General features: G+C 45.0%; 1 protein-coding gene across 1 annotated transcript in view; it reads left to right on the top strand.

Annotated features, from left to right (window-relative positions):
• PEX14 (peroxisomal biogenesis factor 14) overlaps positions 1-16,317 on the top strand; it is a 147,302-nt gene that overhangs the window by 56,171 nt on the left and 74,814 nt on the right. The window contains exon 3 of the mRNA XM_074306297.1: positions 9,160-9,244. Within this exon, the coding sequence (XP_074162398.1) occupies positions 9,160-9,244 (85 nt within the window). The remainder of the gene's footprint in view (positions 1-9,159; positions 9,245-16,317) is intronic.

The following is a 16,317-nucleotide window of genomic DNA, read 5'->3' as shown; positions in this document are numbered from 1 at the left end:
ACCCAAAAAGATGCCGTGCCTTTTCCATGGCCTCCCCAAAGACACTGTGTTCTCTCCCTGAAGCAGGGGTCTCCAGTTTGTTCACAGCAGCACGTCTGGGAGGCGGGAGGGAGAGAAGAAGAGCATCTGGTAGCTGAGCTACAGTTAGAGGAGCTGTCAGCAGATTGTGGAAACACTATGGTTTTCGGGGGTTTCTTTCCCGCCCATAAAAATTCACTTTGGGCTGGAACTGGGCACCCAACAGCAGATCCGTTCCCGAATGGTTCTCAGCTTCCCCCAGAGAGGAGGCACCGCCGATGCTTTGACTTGCCCCTTTCTGGCTTCACAACCACCGCTCCCAAGAAAAGCCCTCAGTCACAAAATTTTCTAAAGAAGTCTGTGCAATATAGTTTAAGTCGGGTGAAAACAAATTAAAATGACAGAGATATTTCACATTGAAAGGGAAGCTTCTGCGCATGTGAAGTTGATACTTTTCATAAGGGCTTTTACTGCATATATCAATGTGTTTTAAGAGAGACCAGGGTCAATAATGCATGCTTTAGAATTCCCTAAATACAGATTTGCACAATAGACCTGAAAATATGTTGTGTTCTATCATGTCAACCCGTGTACACTCTTTCAAGCTCCAGAGCTTTGCTTCCCTGCCTGCGAAGAAGCCAAGCACAAATGGAGCAAACTGAAACAAAGGAAATGAAGCCCGCTCCTCTAAGCTTAATTAATGCCAGGTTGGGGCCCAAATCAACAATGGGAAGGGCACAGTGACAAAACCCAGGAAATTCCAGGCTGGATGGGAGACTCCTTCCTTTAACTCCCTGTTGCCTGGATGCTGGGGGGATGGGGGGGGATTTGAGACAAGCACCTCCGGCCTAGGCTCCAGAGCCTCTGTTGCCCTCCCCCCTCACTCCTCTGGCCTCCCCCTTCCCCTTCTGACTGTAAATGAAACAGACTTTTTGTGTGTGGGGGATAATTGTAGCTAACTGTGCTAAAAGTATCTCTCGATTTTGTAGCCCTCAGAAAAGGGGAAAGAGTAAAAAAAAAAATCCTGTCACTGTCATCTGTTCATTTTTTAATGAGCAATTTTAAAAAATTGAAAATAAAAGAGGAAAATGAATAGGTGTTGAACCAGCCTGTGATATGTAAATGCCAACTAGTAATTACCTAAAACCTCAATTTTCATTCTGTTTCATCTTGCAAAACATTTCATTTTCACTGAGTGAAAACACTTAATTTGGGCTGTTGAGTTGGGGAGAGTGGGCCTCCTCTGGCCTGCATCTCCCCCTAGCCCCAGCTAGGGGGCGGGCTGGCTCCGCGCTTGGCCCTCACTGGCGTCCCCGGCCACCCCAAGGTTATCCCCCCATGCCATTCCAGCAGCTCTGTAGAGAGCCTGGGTGTTGGTGGGAGCCCCCCCCCCCGCCCTACCACCCGTGCCCACCGGGCACCCCTCCTCGTCCTTGCACATATTGAATTTTGGCTGACCCAGCCTTCCTCTGCATATTAACTTTCCAGGCTCTTACCTGACTCTCAGAATCTTGGCATCTGCCATGGAAAGCCGCCTTCGGGCTCGTCCCCCAGCTTCCCTTGGACCGGAGTCCTCCTCACTCCTAGTGTTCCCTTCACCTTCTTCTCCTTCCTATATTTTGGAGGGACATAGTTTGACAGTTACATTTTCCCTCCTCACAGAAATGGTGGATTATTATTCCACGATTTTTAATGATTTTTCTTTTTCATCTAGTGTTTTTCTTTTATTTGCCCTTCGTCTTTAGAAGGAATTTGTACAACACTTCCAGTATTGCCTCATTTTCCTTCCCTACCCAGCCTACCCTCTAGTTAGAGAGAACTGAGCTTTTAAAATTGAGAATAAGAGGACCTAAGATAGCTTGTGAGATAGCAGCATTGAATTCTACGTGGAAAACTCAGCCTAAGCCAGGGCATCTCAGACTGGAAAAGATCCTGGGCACAGAAATCAGAATGAGGTGTCCCAGTACCCCGAATCCACGAGAGCTCTGCCTGGAATCTCAGGGAGCCCAGCCTCTTTAGTGAGATATATAGCTTCCTAATTAGCCCCTTGCATTTTTCCACGAGTGCTAGCATCAGCGTTCTCCGATGTGTTTCTCTGATTAACAGCTGCTTTGCTACTATTTCCTCATGCCACCGATGACCATATTTGTCAAGGAACTCCTGACAGAGCACCGATTTCTTAGGAAAACGCAGCATTTCGGTTCGAAGGGGGTTCTCGCATTCTCCGCAATGCCAGCTTTTAAACCAGCCCTTGTTATAATGCGAGTTAGCATCAGCCTGACGCTCGTTAGCAGCATTCTGAGTACAGTGTCTGCCTTAGAGAAGGAAGGCTGGAACCTTCCTGGGCAGGACACACAGAGCAGGGAGGGCGGCTTTGGTCTGGCGGTAATGGTTATCCTTTTGCTCTCCAGCTTTTAGGTCTCTGTTGTTCGAAAAGAACTTGACCTTGAATGCTTATTGTCACATTTTTAAGGATTAAAAATAATACTCAGTGAATTTTCACATTTTAGGAGGGGTGTGTGTGTGTGTGTGTGTGTGTGTGTGTGTGTGTGTGTGTGTGTGTGTAGTGGGGTGCATGCAGAATTGTGGAAGTGGGGGCTTTCCAAAGATGTATCACTGATGACAATGTATCAGTGGTTTGCTTGTCAGGTATAGCGGAGCGAGGCTCCTTCTCTAACCTAAGGTTTTAGGTTGTCATCACTTGTCCTTTCCCCTTGTAAAAAGCATCAGCTACATCCCAAATAAATGGAAGCTTGCGAGAGAATCACACCTAAGAAAGGACTTCTTCCCGCAGGCCCTTCAGGATTCCACCTCTTGCCAAAGGGTATTTGTTTCCCTGTCCGAACACAGCACATGATTCAGGTTAAGATGACTTCTGCAGTTGGTGGAGCTTGTTGATTTGTACAGATCCTGCTGTGAGATGCATCCTGGTCTTGGAAACACAGATCTCACACCATTTGGCAGCTGGTCCGAGAGCCAGAGATAAGTACATCTTAAAGTTCCTTCCTCTAAGTTGCTGCCACTCACTTCAGTGTGACAGATGGTGCTCTAAGTTCGTACAGAAAAAACTTGTTTTCTTCCTCTTTGACCATGATGTCTACTTTGTACTTTCAAAGGAGGAAGAGCAGCTCCAGTGACCTCATTACCACTTCACACCAGAACCTCCCTGGTTGCTGCACTCCCATTTCATGCAATCAGATTTCTTTATATCTTTGATGTGAAGGCAGAAGATTTGCTCTAAATCTATGTACTATGATTGGGCACAACTAAAGCCCACGAACAGTTAAATTCATCTTCTAATTAGAAAATCAACTGATACCATAGGACAGGCTACAAGAACCCTATCACTTAATCCAACAAAAGCATGAGAGAGAGAGAGACGGAGAATGAGAATGTGTCTGTGTGCATTGCAGAGGGAAGAGGGTCAGGGTCTCCTGGAGTTAATGAAAAGTGTCCAGCTGCAAAAGTAAACGAAGGAAGTTGCCTGAGAGCTCTTCGGTAATTTGGGCCATTAAAGTCTTTGCATTATGGATAAAGATTTTGGGAAAATCTGTTAACATCTGTGTATGAATCACAGGGCTTATCAAATTCTTGATCTGCCAAGCCCTTTTTTATTATGCTCCTAGCTTCTTGAAGGGAGGGAGAGGAGGAAAGGGTAAAGAGTAGCTAAAGAAACAATTAGTGAAAGGAAGAGAGAGGTTTTCCTCTGTTCACACTTAGATGTAGTGCTTCTTTGGGCATCTTTCTTATTCAGCACATTACAAGGAGGCTATTAGTTTGGGTGCTTTATATTTTTGCATCCGGCACAGTGGTATCGATGCTGTTAAATATGTGATTTGCCTGTCGCCTGCATTTTCCGACAGAGATCAAGAGGGGCATAAACCAGCCCCAAACACACTTTATGCAGGTGTTTGACTGAATTATTTTATATGGCTTGAAATTAGCGGATGGAAACTTTAAAAAAAATTGTTCATATTTTTGCAAGTTTGAAGTGTGCCGGGACTTTGTCAAATTCCCGTTAAAATAAATACGTCAATTTCATCCCTCTTCCAAATTCATTTATCTTGCTTTTTTAAAAGGTGTTTTCTACTTTACCTGATGTTTAAATTGGATTCGCTCGTTTATGCTGTTCTTTGCTATATCCCCCACGTTTTTCTTAAATGAATTACTAATGACAGAGCACTCCATCATCCCCTCTCTACAGCCACTTTAAGGAAAGCATGGTGATCTAAACCTTTTAACCTATTAAAGATGATTTTTCCCAATTGAATCAGACCCACCGCAGGTGTAATAACTAATCATTTAAACTACACCTGCTATTATGTATTTTTAAGCCATTATGCGTGTTGGATAGATGATAATTCATGTTTATTGCATTGTCCGATGGATCCGTTTTGCCTACACTAGCCTGATTAATGTATTTAAAGAAATAAGAGATGCAATTTTTAAAAAAAAAATTGATGGAATGCGCCAAGCCCTGCATTGAGTGCACCATTAAAGCCATCAAAACTTTGCTCTCTGACCAGAAATGCATCGACGCAGGACTGTATTCAAAAACAAGGTGAAACACATTCATTTTAGTGGTGGGATTTTGTGTTTCCATAGTCTGCCCTGGAAAATTTTGGAGGGATAAGGGAAAGGTTTCTGACTCTCTAGGTTAACAATAGGATGGTACCATTAGTGTGCACTATTGAAGACCTCGCTGTTCTCATTTCCTGTGCACCCTCCGGTACCCCTGCAGAGAACAGGACACAGAGTGTGCAGCATGGTACCCAGCCTGTCAGCTCTCTCCGGGGGAGACGGGAACTCTTCCCTTTCCCGTCCATGCTGTGTCTTGATCATTATGGACATGTGTCCAGTGCTTTCCTTGACCACACCCGTCCTCCTTGGAAGAGCAGGAGATGGCTTCCTTTCCTTTTTAACGCGAAAGACAGGTTTTTGGTGTGTAGGAACCAGTATGTGAGGAGCCTGAGGAGAGGGTTCAGCCCCAGAGGGACGGTTAGTGTTCCCGCACGGTGTCTGATTTATGCTCTGGTCTGCTCCAGGTGGCAGTGATTGAAGGTCCAAATGGGGCAGCAGTGCTGTAAGTGGAGTCTGAAAATGGAGATTTCTGATTCTGGCTCTGTAAACTATGTGGGTGTCCCTGCCTGCTTTATGTAAGAGGCAGGACCTCAGTAGAGTCTTGTGGAAAGCGAGGGGATCTGTGAGGCAGAGGGCAGAGGAGAGCCCGCTTCCCTCTCACGGTCTGACAGGCCCCAGGGTGTGGGACCAAGCGGCCAGTTTGGAACATGGGGAAGGTGTGCAGGGTTGTGGGGGTCAAGGTGAGGAGTTTCTGTCCTAGCAAAGCTTCTTGAGGACAGTGCCATGAGGGAGATCTGACAGCTGTTCAAAGTAGAGAGCTGGACTGGAGAGCACAGAGACCACGAGAGATCACCTCAGTCTAAGCTTGAGGGGCCAAGGACTGGAGGGAAAGTGGCAGCAGCTTGGCCGGCACAAAGGGGAACAGTTTTGGAGGTGGTGAACGTAGAATTAACAGGGCATGGTGACTGAATGACTATAGAAGAGAGGCATGAGGGAGGGGGAAAGTCGGAGAGGACCCAGGCTCATGGAAGGACGGTCGTGCCCTCATCTGAGCTGGGGAAGGTTGGAGCAGGGACAGATCTCACGGGCAAGGGAGGGAAGTCTTTTTGGACATTTTAGACTTGACGTGCCCACAGGATCTCCTCAGTGGAGATATCCAGCAAGTAGTTGTTGAACCCGAGTACTAAGCTAAGCACATTGAATGGCACAAAGTAATTTTTGACTAAATTTTCATCAATGGTGGTAGTAGTGGTGACGGTGACAATGATGATGATGATGATGACTGGAGCCCTAGAGAGACACTGATTGATGGATATATAGATCTGTGAGCCATCTGCGTGGATGGGATAATTGCCTTCATGGGATGGGAGGGAACTCATTTTAGAGAAATTTGGAGGTGTAATCAGGGAGAAGAGGGAGCTCATCCCAGAGGGCCTATTTTTTAAATGAGGTAGGAGGCCAGATCCTCTGCTGAGAGGAAGGGGAGGTTTGGGAGAGAGGTGGGTTGCAGGGAAAGCAATAAAATGAGGCTGGGCAAGATCATAGAGATCGTGGGATATAAGACTGAAAGGGATAGGTGAGAATGAAGAGACACTGTCCTCTTGGCTGTTCCATGAACAAGATCCTCTGTCTCTCTGCCCCAGGCATTGTTTCTGACCATCCCCATGCCTGAAACCCTCTACCTCCTCCCCAGCTTCTGTTGTTCTACTGTAAATCCCTCATTTTACTAGAAGCTTTCTCAGCCCCTCTTACTACTACTGCTGTTGTTACTATTACTAGTTAGTTACCGCATATATATCCAAATGTTTCATCACATTATAGTCCTTTCTGTGTACCAAGCACCTTACAAATATTATCTCATTTGATCCTCACAATAATCTTGGAAGGGAGTTGTTGTTATTCTCTCCATTTTACAGTTGAGAAAACGGAGGCAAAGTGCCTCGCCTAGGGTCACACTCGTAGAAATTGTCTGAGGCTGGATTTGAACTTCTGATTCCAGACAGTTGGCTCTTCCTCTTTAATGATTTCCTCTGTGTCCTTGCTTTGTTTGCATGTTGTCTCCCCTATTAGACTGTAAGCCCCTTGAGGGCAGGCACTCCGCTTCTTTTTGAATCGTGAGGGCTTAGCACAGAGCCTGGCGTGTAGCAGTCACTTAATTAAGGTTGGTTGGTTACTCGATTAATTGATCGATCGCCCAGTTAAGATCATCCGAGTGGTGTCAGAGCAGGCATTCAAACCCTGATCCCCTGACTGTCCACCTAATGCTGTTTCTACTGTATTGTTGCTGCTCCAACAATTTCCATCTCCACATAGGATCCTTAGGACTCTCTTAGTATTTAGCTCAATGAGCCTTCATTTCCTCATCTGTTGATTGGGGATAATAGCATCTATTTCACCGGGCTGTTGGGAGGATCCAATGAGATAATAGATTTAAAGCACTTTGCAAACTTTAAGCTCTACATAAGCATGAACTTTTAGCTTTTATTATTATTATGATAGTGGCTTTCTGGAAAAAGCTTATGGCCCCAGGCAGTTAGCTACCAGCTCCTTGGAGCTGAGCCTGGATCCTGAGAAATAGCATGTCAAGTGATATCGATGTGTGTGGTGGTGTGGTGGTTTGACCAACATGGAGAGCCCCGAGTTTATCTTTGAAAGGGTACCTCTTGATTAATATGAAGACTTGCAGATTATGGAGTAGCTTTTTCTGGATTATCTGGAACTCCTCGAAGATGTCTATCGGGAACCTGCATCGAATTTGCATAAAAGGAGAAGGAAAGAAAGGAGACCAGCCCTGCCACTACCAGCTGTCTCAGTTTTCCTGCTGGGAAAATAAGCACCAACTTTCTCCTTTTTTCTCCATTGATCAGTTATCCTTCAGCAGCCAGTGAACATGGTGCTTCCGGAGGATGTCCTCACCTGGGCCAGGACATTACATGATTCTCCTGGCTTGGGTGAGATGTCGTCCCCGTGGTCACACAAAATGGCCGCTTTTCTCTGGGCTGGCTGGGCTTCCCTGCTTTTTACAAGATGTTCCAGTGTTGAGGCTTTCTTGCCCTCCCATTTGGTCTTATGAGCCAGAAGACTTGAAGACTGTGTCAAATATTGTTCCTATGGTGATGTGGGTGACGAGATCACTTGTTAGCCGCCATTCCTTCCTCCAGCCCCAGACTCCCCATGCTCTCCTCGGAGCTCTTTGGTGCTCAGAGAACAGTAGAGGTCTGCCTCAAGATGGTGGTCTGGTGGGGGATGCTTCTGTGCTTCTGGATTTTTAGCTGCCCAGGAATATCTGATCAGCCTCTTGGATTTTTGTTTGGGAATGAGATACAGAAGCTGTGTTAAGACCTGGCCTGCTCTACAGGAGCTGACACACTGCTCCTGCTGTAGTTGGAGGATTAGATGGAACACAGTCCAGCACTTAACTGAATACAGGGCAGGGAGAAAAGAAAAAGGGGGTGAGCAGGGGGAGTATCTGTAAGTCCCTCCTCTTTTGTCTGTGTTTCCATTTGATCATCTGTAAAATGAGGGGACTAGGGCAGCTCATGGTTCTTCCCCCTGTGTTCAGGGCATCTCCTGGAGTCCCGAAGACCCTTTTGGCAGTCCATGAAGTCACAAGATGTTTGCATTTTTAATGCAGCAAACTCTGATAAAAACACCTCATCTAAGCAAAGCTGGCTGCGTGGGGGATGTCTCAACAATTTTTAAGAGTACAAAAGCTTTCCTGAGCCCAGAAAGTTGAGATCTACCAGACTAGATGATCGATCTCTCCAGGCAATTTAATGGTTCTGAAGTTTGTTCCTTTTGGATCAGGGTCTTAGGCAGAGTAGCTACTGAAGAAATGTTTGGGGAATTGGATTCAGTTAGTGTTTACCGCATGCTTATTATAGGGGCAGCAGAGGAATATAATAAAACAGGGTATTCTTTGCTCTGTCTTCATTGGCTGGCAGTCTAGTTGGAGGGGACAAGAAATACCCACAATAGTGCAGTGTAGTCTGTGACTTCAAGCCGTATGGTTCTGTAACTGGAGTTGAGATTTGAAGAATGAGTAGAATTTAGCAAAGTGGGGGAAGAATAGAGGGACCAGGCATACAGGGGCTGGGTTGATCATGATGCTTTTATGGGTCACCTAGGAGACAGGCTCAGCCAGAGCAGCGGGAGGAGTGTGTTGGGGCCCATTGGGAAAGATTGTTCAATTCAACAAGCATTTTTAAAGTGCCTCCTGTGGGCCAGCCACTTTGCACTGGGAGGGGATGTTTTACAGGAAGAAAGTTAAATAAGTAGCGTAGGGAGAGCTCATACTGGGGCTGAAGCACAAGAAAATTTCAAGTTGACCTTTGGGGAAAGGTACTACTAGAGGCATTTGAGCTGACAAACGATATCTTGTTTTTTAAGATAATTTTTTCTTGTGGAAGATGTTTGACAGGTAGCCATTTTACTCTTGAATTTCATTAATACATAGACTTTGTTTCCATAGACTTTCACTGAACCATTTGGTTTTTTGATCTTAAAAATTCAGACTCCTGACATTTTTTTTCTCTTCTGTGTTTTTATCTTCCCAACCAGATTGCCACTGCAGTCAAGTTCCTACAGAATTCCCGGGTCCGCCAAAGCCCACTTTCAACCCGAAGGGCATTTCTTAAGAAGAAAGGTACATAATTACCTTTATTATTCTGAATTGTCTACCAAAAAAATAAGTATGGGGGCAGGTTTGGGGAGAAAGCATATTGTTCCTAATAGGTGTCATGTGCTCAAAGGACAGATTTCTGCATCATCTTATTTCCTATCAGATTGGGGACACAGGTTTCCTCCTTGCCGTGGAACAGAAAGATCATCCAATGAGAACTAGTTCCCATAATGCACAGGAACAAAAAAGACCAAAAGAAAAAACAAAGGCCCCCTCGAATAAGGTCTCAAGTCTAGCTATGAATCACCCTGGCCTTAGGATGGCCAGCTGTGGGTTAGGAGGTCACCTGCTTCAGAAAAGAGCAGAGTCAGAGGGATGCAAAGGCTGAGGGGCTTGGCAAGGTCAGGGTAAGGTCAGACTTGGGGTCAGTCTGATTTACAGGCTGAAATGGTAAATCACTGGTGCTCTGGTATTCTGTAGACTGGAGTAGAATGAATCCCAACAAATTCAGTACTGCCTGAAGCAGAATCTGTGGTGGTTGCATTGGGGACGCCAAACAAATTGACCTTTTCCTGCCAAGTCTCAAAGTTGGGAATCAGTAACTTAATAGAGGACTGTAGAAGATATTTTGGGGAGGAGAGGCGGGGGAATGGACTTTCTTCTCTCAGTTGACTCTCCCATTGACCCACTTCCCCCACATTGGGAAAAACTAAAGAAAAAATAAAGAAAAAGAAAACTTTTATCATAAATATAAACAGTAAAGCACATTCTCACCATGACCACCTTCTGAAATGTATGTCTCATTCTCTATGCTGAGTCCATTCTCTCTAGTCAGGAGTGGGTTGTATACTTCCATTGTTACAGCAATGACTGTAGTTTTTAAGTCTTCCAAACTTGTCTTTACAATGCTGTTAATATTGTATAAATTGTCCTGCTGTTTGTTCTTACTTCACTATGTTTTATTTCATATGTGTTTTCCCAGATTTCTTTGAATCCATTCCTTTTGTCATTTCTCACAGCATAAGAATATTCCATTACGTGCACATACATAATTTGTTTGACCATTTTTCAATTGATGACTACCCCCTTTAGTTTCCAGGGTTGCTTGCCTCTGCAAAAGGAGATGTCGTAAATATTTTTGGGCACAAGGGTCCTCTTTCTCTTTCTCTGACCTTTTTGGGTTTTAGACCTAGTAGTGTTATCACTGGGTTAAAGCATAGAGGCACAGTGTAGTGACTTTTGGGGGCAGAGTTCCAAATTGCTTTCTAAAATGACTTGGACCAGTTCAAAGTTCCCCTACCAGTGCATTAATGGGCCTTTTCCCCTCAGCTCCTCCAACATTTGTCATTTCTCTTTTTTGGTCAACTTTGCCAGTCAGATGGGTGTAAGGTGAATCTTCAGGACTGTTTTAATTTGTGTTTGCCTTATTTATTAATAATTTGGAGCATTTTTTCCCTACAATTCTTGATAACTTGGATTTCTTTCAAAACTTCTTGTTTCTATCTTTTGATCATTTGGTGATAGGACAGTTTCTATAACCTAAAAAATTAGCTTTGGGGCAAGCTTCCTCAGCTTCCCTCCCCCCACTCCAAAATAAAGAAAAAGCAAAATTATTTCCTCTTTGGTATTTGGAATAGCAGTCTGTACCCAGAAAGCTTCCTTGGAATGTCTTGAAGAGAAGGTAAAATTGCCGGGTGCCAGGCACTCTCTCATGATGCCCGCATGAAGCTTGCTTCTTCCCTTGGTGCAAGCGAAGTTCTGAGTTTGTCCTAGACCAGCCTCCCCCAAGAAGCTCCTGAGAGCTTCTGGTGTGTTGGGGCGCTGGCGACACTGGGGCGGCAGCTACCAAGGAGCCGGTCGTGTTGCCTCTCCAGGCCCCTCTGGAGTGGCAGAGACCTGAGGGGTGGCATCCACATGCTGGCTGCGTCGTGGGCACTCTGCACCAGGAGGAGATTATGAAAATCTGGAGCTTGTTGGCCATGCACTCCACTGTGTGAGCATCGTGCCATACAAGAGTTTTTCCTTGAAATCTGTGGACCTATGGGGAGTAATTAATCATAAAAGCTTGGGGATTTCAGCTCTATCATCAAAGCAATGAAGCAGGGGAAAGCTGAGCCTAAAAGCCGTGCTGATTACCCACGGTAACCTGATACAAAATCTCTTGTTGCTGAGAGATCCTTAGCCCCAGTATATTGTGCAATATTATAACTGCCTGAGCTGCTCTTCCACTGACAGTGACCAGTTATTCCTCATTTTCTCTCAAACGCAGCTGGGTTAGAATTTCATTTGCAGAAGGTATTTAGAGCAATTTGGAGACAAATGTCTCTGGTGTTTGCTCGGCACTTCCCACCGCAGGCCTTGCCGAGCAGTTTTAGTATCAAGAGCTTCATCTAATCTGTTTAATTTTAATAAATCCCTGACTGGGAGAGGGAAAAAGGGAGAGAAAGACAGAGACATAGAGACAGAGACAGACAAGCACAGGCTTAAATAATATTTCTTATGAGTTACTTGGCTAATAATTATCGAAACTGTTTGGTGGAACTATTATTTGTTGTTCCTTTTTTATAATTTTGTCATGGTGTTCTCTACCTCTCTTCTAATCATTATCGATGAGAAACATAGAGCAAAGCCGCAGAAAACTCGACTGGAGTGAGCTAGTGCCCTCTGGTCATCTCAGTGACGACAGATGTGCTTTTGTCCACAGCCACTTAAACAGTGAACCAGATATCCCCAATTCTAGCACTCTTCCAGCCTTAGCACTGCTCCCCTGCTTTGTGGCTCTGTCCTGACCATTAACAGTCTGGGCTTTAGAATAGCTGGCTCTGTGCCCCCTAACTCTTCTGGATACCCTCATTCTCAACAGCTTCCTCCTTTCTTTGATACTGCTACCTAGCTAACATAAGGTTCTTCATTGCTCCCTGGTGTGGTGTTATGGGTAGATTTTGGATATTGAACAGGAGGACCCAGGTTCAAGCCCTGTTCTTGGATGTGCAGGTCCTTCAGTCTCTCATTGAACCAGGTGCCTCTGCATGGAAGAGGGAGTTTCCACTTTGGAAAACTAAGTCTCTTAAATTGCTGAACTCCAAGGTCTAGACCCCAAATTGGTGTTCCTCAGGCCAGTCTCCTTGGCCAGGCAAAAAGCCTTTCAGGGAGACTGTGTGTGCCTTTGTGAGCCAGAGAACAAGGAGACATACCGAGAGCCGGCCCCAGGAGGATGAAGCTTAAAGGGACTGCAGTGATCAGCTAGGCCGGCCCTCTCAATTTGTAGATGAGAAATATGTTTTAGCAGAAATGTTCCATTTCCAGTCCAAAACTGAAAGGAAAAGCTTTGGATAGCTAGGCATCTGACTGTCTCTAAACAGAATTATATTCAGTTAGCCCTGTCCATGGATAGGACCAGGAAGGTCTCTTAATCACCCAATTCCATTATCCTTCTTAGATGCTGCTGGAGCCAGTCCCCAGCCATTTCCGAGTGGAATCCCCATAGGGTAGATTCTGGCAGGACCTCCTTGGGTAGAGAATTGCAAGCATTGATGGGCGCCTGGGGAAGAAGAAGCCCCTTTGTGGATTTAAACTTCCCGTTTCCAATTCCCGCTAGTTCCCTGGTTCAGGCTTATAGGATCAGAATAGCTTGGCAGGCTCTGGTTGGGAATGGAAAGGGGGGGGGTGGCCTAGTGCGCCACAGTGGGGCAGCAAGCCCACAGTTCTTTAGCCCCCTTGCATTTGCTGAGAGGGAACCCTGGGCGGATCATTGACTGCAGGGAGCTACTGGCAGCCGCCCTCTCAGCTTCTCCCCAAAGGAGTCATTGCAGCGAGTGGGTTTGGAGCCCTGGCTTTGGGGGGGCTCACAGCTTCTGTAGTCTTGGCTTTTCCTAGCAAATGTCACTTCGGGGAATTGCAGTGAAGCACTGACTTGAATTATAATCTGGACTTTTTTTTTTTTTTTTAATAAACATCTCTTTCCTGAAAAGGCAAATCCAATTTTGTTTTTCTTTTAATATTATTTAATATTTAATATAGAAATTGAGGTCCCTGTAGTGCATGTCAGTTCAGTGGAAAATGAAGGTTACTTTAGGAGCATCAGCTGAGTTTGTTTTATTATGAAACCACAGCTGGGAGCTGTGACTGCATCCTGCCCCTATTACTCATGGGTTAAGGGTGGGTGGTCCCTGATTTTTTTTTTGTGGGGGGGGAAATCTCAAAAGGGGACATTGGTTCATCTCAACTTTTCACTGTTTTGTGGTGATCTCTTTAGGATGCTTCAAACTCTGGATGTGGAGTCATTAATGAGAAACTTGAAGTTATTAGAATCATTTATCATTTCTTTGAAGTTGGTACTGCCGTTTTGTGTAATTTACAACATTTCCTCTTTCTTTTATCGAGAACTTTTTGGATGAAAGAGAAAAGCAGCTGTTCACCTTCAGTATGTTCTAATAAATGTTTTTGTTTGCCTTCCAACTCCTTGCTTCTGCAGATGACACATCAGCCTGCCTTGTCAGCCGTTGTGTGTGGGGGCCCAAACCCTCATTGAAACAGCCTAGATTTCGAAGTTGTTCTTGCCAGGCTGCATTAGCTTTGGGGCTTGAAGCAGGCTAGGGGCCAGAAGACTGGGTTAATTTAAAAAGCAACAACAAAAAGTCAACCCAGGAAATGAGAGCATCCAAAGTTGGTGTCTCTAAGCTTGTGCTGTTTCATTGCTGGAACCTCAAGGCGCTGGAGGCTTTGTGACAAGACGAGTAGCTCAGTAAAAGTGCTGACCGTTTTAGCAGTTGGTGGGGAGGATAGTGGTTTATCGGTGTGCTTCATTCATACCTAAGACAGAATGTCTTGGGGAATGAAAAGATGGGGCAACAGAAGCTTTTCTGTGCCACCCTGAGTGACTCTGTGAGCAGGTATTATCCTTGAGGTGACAGCAGATCTTCTCTTCAGTCTCTTCTTGAAAGGTGAACCTCCAGCAGCAAAGCTACCTTTTCCCTAGGAAGAAGCATATGGAAGAAACCAACTGGGCCTCAACCTTGGCAAGAGAGAGGAGGCAAGCAAGCCTCTAACTGGAGTATTTTAAAGGGGAGTAAATTCTTACACAGATTTCAATTTAACTCTCTTTTATTACTTTTCTTTTTTATAATTTAAGTCCATTTCATGAGGCAGTTTGCATGTCCTTGAATGGAATCTCGTTACCATGAAAGCTTTTTTAGCATTGATTTCATAGCAGTCTTAATTTAATAGCTCCGCCATTACTGAGAAGCCCTGGGAGTGAGGGCCTAGCTTTCCAGGTCACTGACCTTTTAATTACAAACCTTGTTCTGATGGCCAGGTTATCGACTGGACAGCTCCCAGCTTGTGCCCCTAGGATGAAAACGAAAATAACTATGTTTCCTCCCCCACCTCCAGGAAAAAAAAATTGTAACCTCTTGTGTTTCTAAAATTAATTTTCTCCTTCAGCTTTGCTTTATAATTAATTCTTTAATGCATCTTGGTGAAGCCTGAAGTCTCTACAAAGCCTTTTCTTGAACCAACAGTCAAGTTTTCAGTGGGGGGTGGGGTGGGGAGGCAGTATGATTATTTCCATCTGCTAGCCCCTGCGAGATTGTGGTCCACTTGTTCATAGTACGATAGTTCTTGGGCTGGGCTAGTAACATAGTGAGGGGTGGGGAGGATGGTCCTCTTAATACTTGGATTAATAGGACATGAATTAAAAGGAGCCTGGGCCACACAAATGATTTGGAAAGCCCTAGATTTGGGGATTTCATTAGGAGATGATCAAGTCATTAACTCCTATGTATTTTTGAAAAAATACCTTGTATTAGGAAACAGATGAATCCAATGAATTTGGATGACCAGAGGGAAGAGATCCACTCTGTAGTCTTGAGTCCTTCTCTACAAATGAGCTTCAGTCGTATTAGGCATTTGAGAGTTTTATTGACCATGGAGCTGGGTGTTTGTTCATTGTGTCTGAGTACTCTCTGGATGGGATTGGAGAGATAGCCAAGTCACTTAGAGCAAAAACAAAGGTTTTAGAAAATAAGTAAAAAAGGAAGACTTTAGCTCATTACTAAGCTATCAGTTCGCCCATTTCTCCTCTCTAACTCCTTCTTTGTGCATCATGCCCTTGTTTGTCCAGGGTAGATAATGTTTGGGGCAGGGGGAATGCTCAGCCTGCCGGTAGATGAGACAGTGGTGCTTCCGATGCAAACATCTCTAGGAACGGGTCCAGGGCTTTGTGCTGCAGCGGCGTGTTTGTTCCTGAGAATGATTGAGCATCTCTATCCATCTGTTGTGAATGGACCGTCTTCCTTTCCTGCCAGTCTCGCATCTGCATATCTGTCACCTGCTCTTCTCTGCCAACCTATTCATCACATTGACTATTTTTTTTTCATCCCCTATCAATTTTCCTGCTCCCCTTGTTATCCAACTTGTCTTGAACTTTCCGCATCCATGAGAACTACAACAGTCAGGGCAGCTGAAAGCCATGGGAATACAGAAACTCAAATGTCTGTAACAGATTAACAAGGCCCCAGGTGTTTAGGGGGGACCAGAAGAGGATCCTTCATCTCATTCTAAAATGAGGTTAGGTTATTGGGAGTAGAAAAGGAAAATCCCAGCTTTGAATCCCCTTAGTGACCCTGAAAACAGCCTGAAGGGCAGCCGCAAGCAGGGCTGGAACAAGAGGGACTGATGAGTGGGAGCCTGCAACAACACTGTGCTGCATTGGATGGGGTGTAACTGAGCATCAGTGCTCAGAACAGAGCCTGGGCCCTGGGACGTGGGCAGTTTTTTGGGGACTTGTTCTGCTGCCCCAGTCATGGTTTGGAGTTTGATGTTTGTGGCATCCCTCCCTAGGCACCTGGATCTCTTCAGGGCATAATTTGATGAGTGAATGACCAGTGGAGGTAATAGAGGGAGGGGGCAGAAGAAAAAAGGGGGGAAAACCTATCCTGTTACATGTGTGTGTGGTTTTTTTTTTTTTGTTTGTTTGTCTTTGGTTTTGCAAGACAATTGGAGTCAAATGACTTGCCCAGGGTAAATGCTATATGAGTCTGAATTAGAACTTGGGTCCTCCTGACTCCAGGGCTGGTGCTCTATCCACTAGAGCTAGC

The sequence above is a fragment of the Sminthopsis crassicaudata genome, chromosome 3, assembly GCF_048593235.1.
Source record: "Sminthopsis crassicaudata isolate SCR6 chromosome 3, ASM4859323v1, whole genome shotgun sequence".
NCBI lineage: Eukaryota > Metazoa > Chordata > Mammalia > Dasyuromorphia > Dasyuridae > Sminthopsis > Sminthopsis crassicaudata.
The sequence above is the reverse complement of the archived record's forward strand: the minus strand, read 5'-3'. Positions and strand labels throughout refer to the sequence as shown.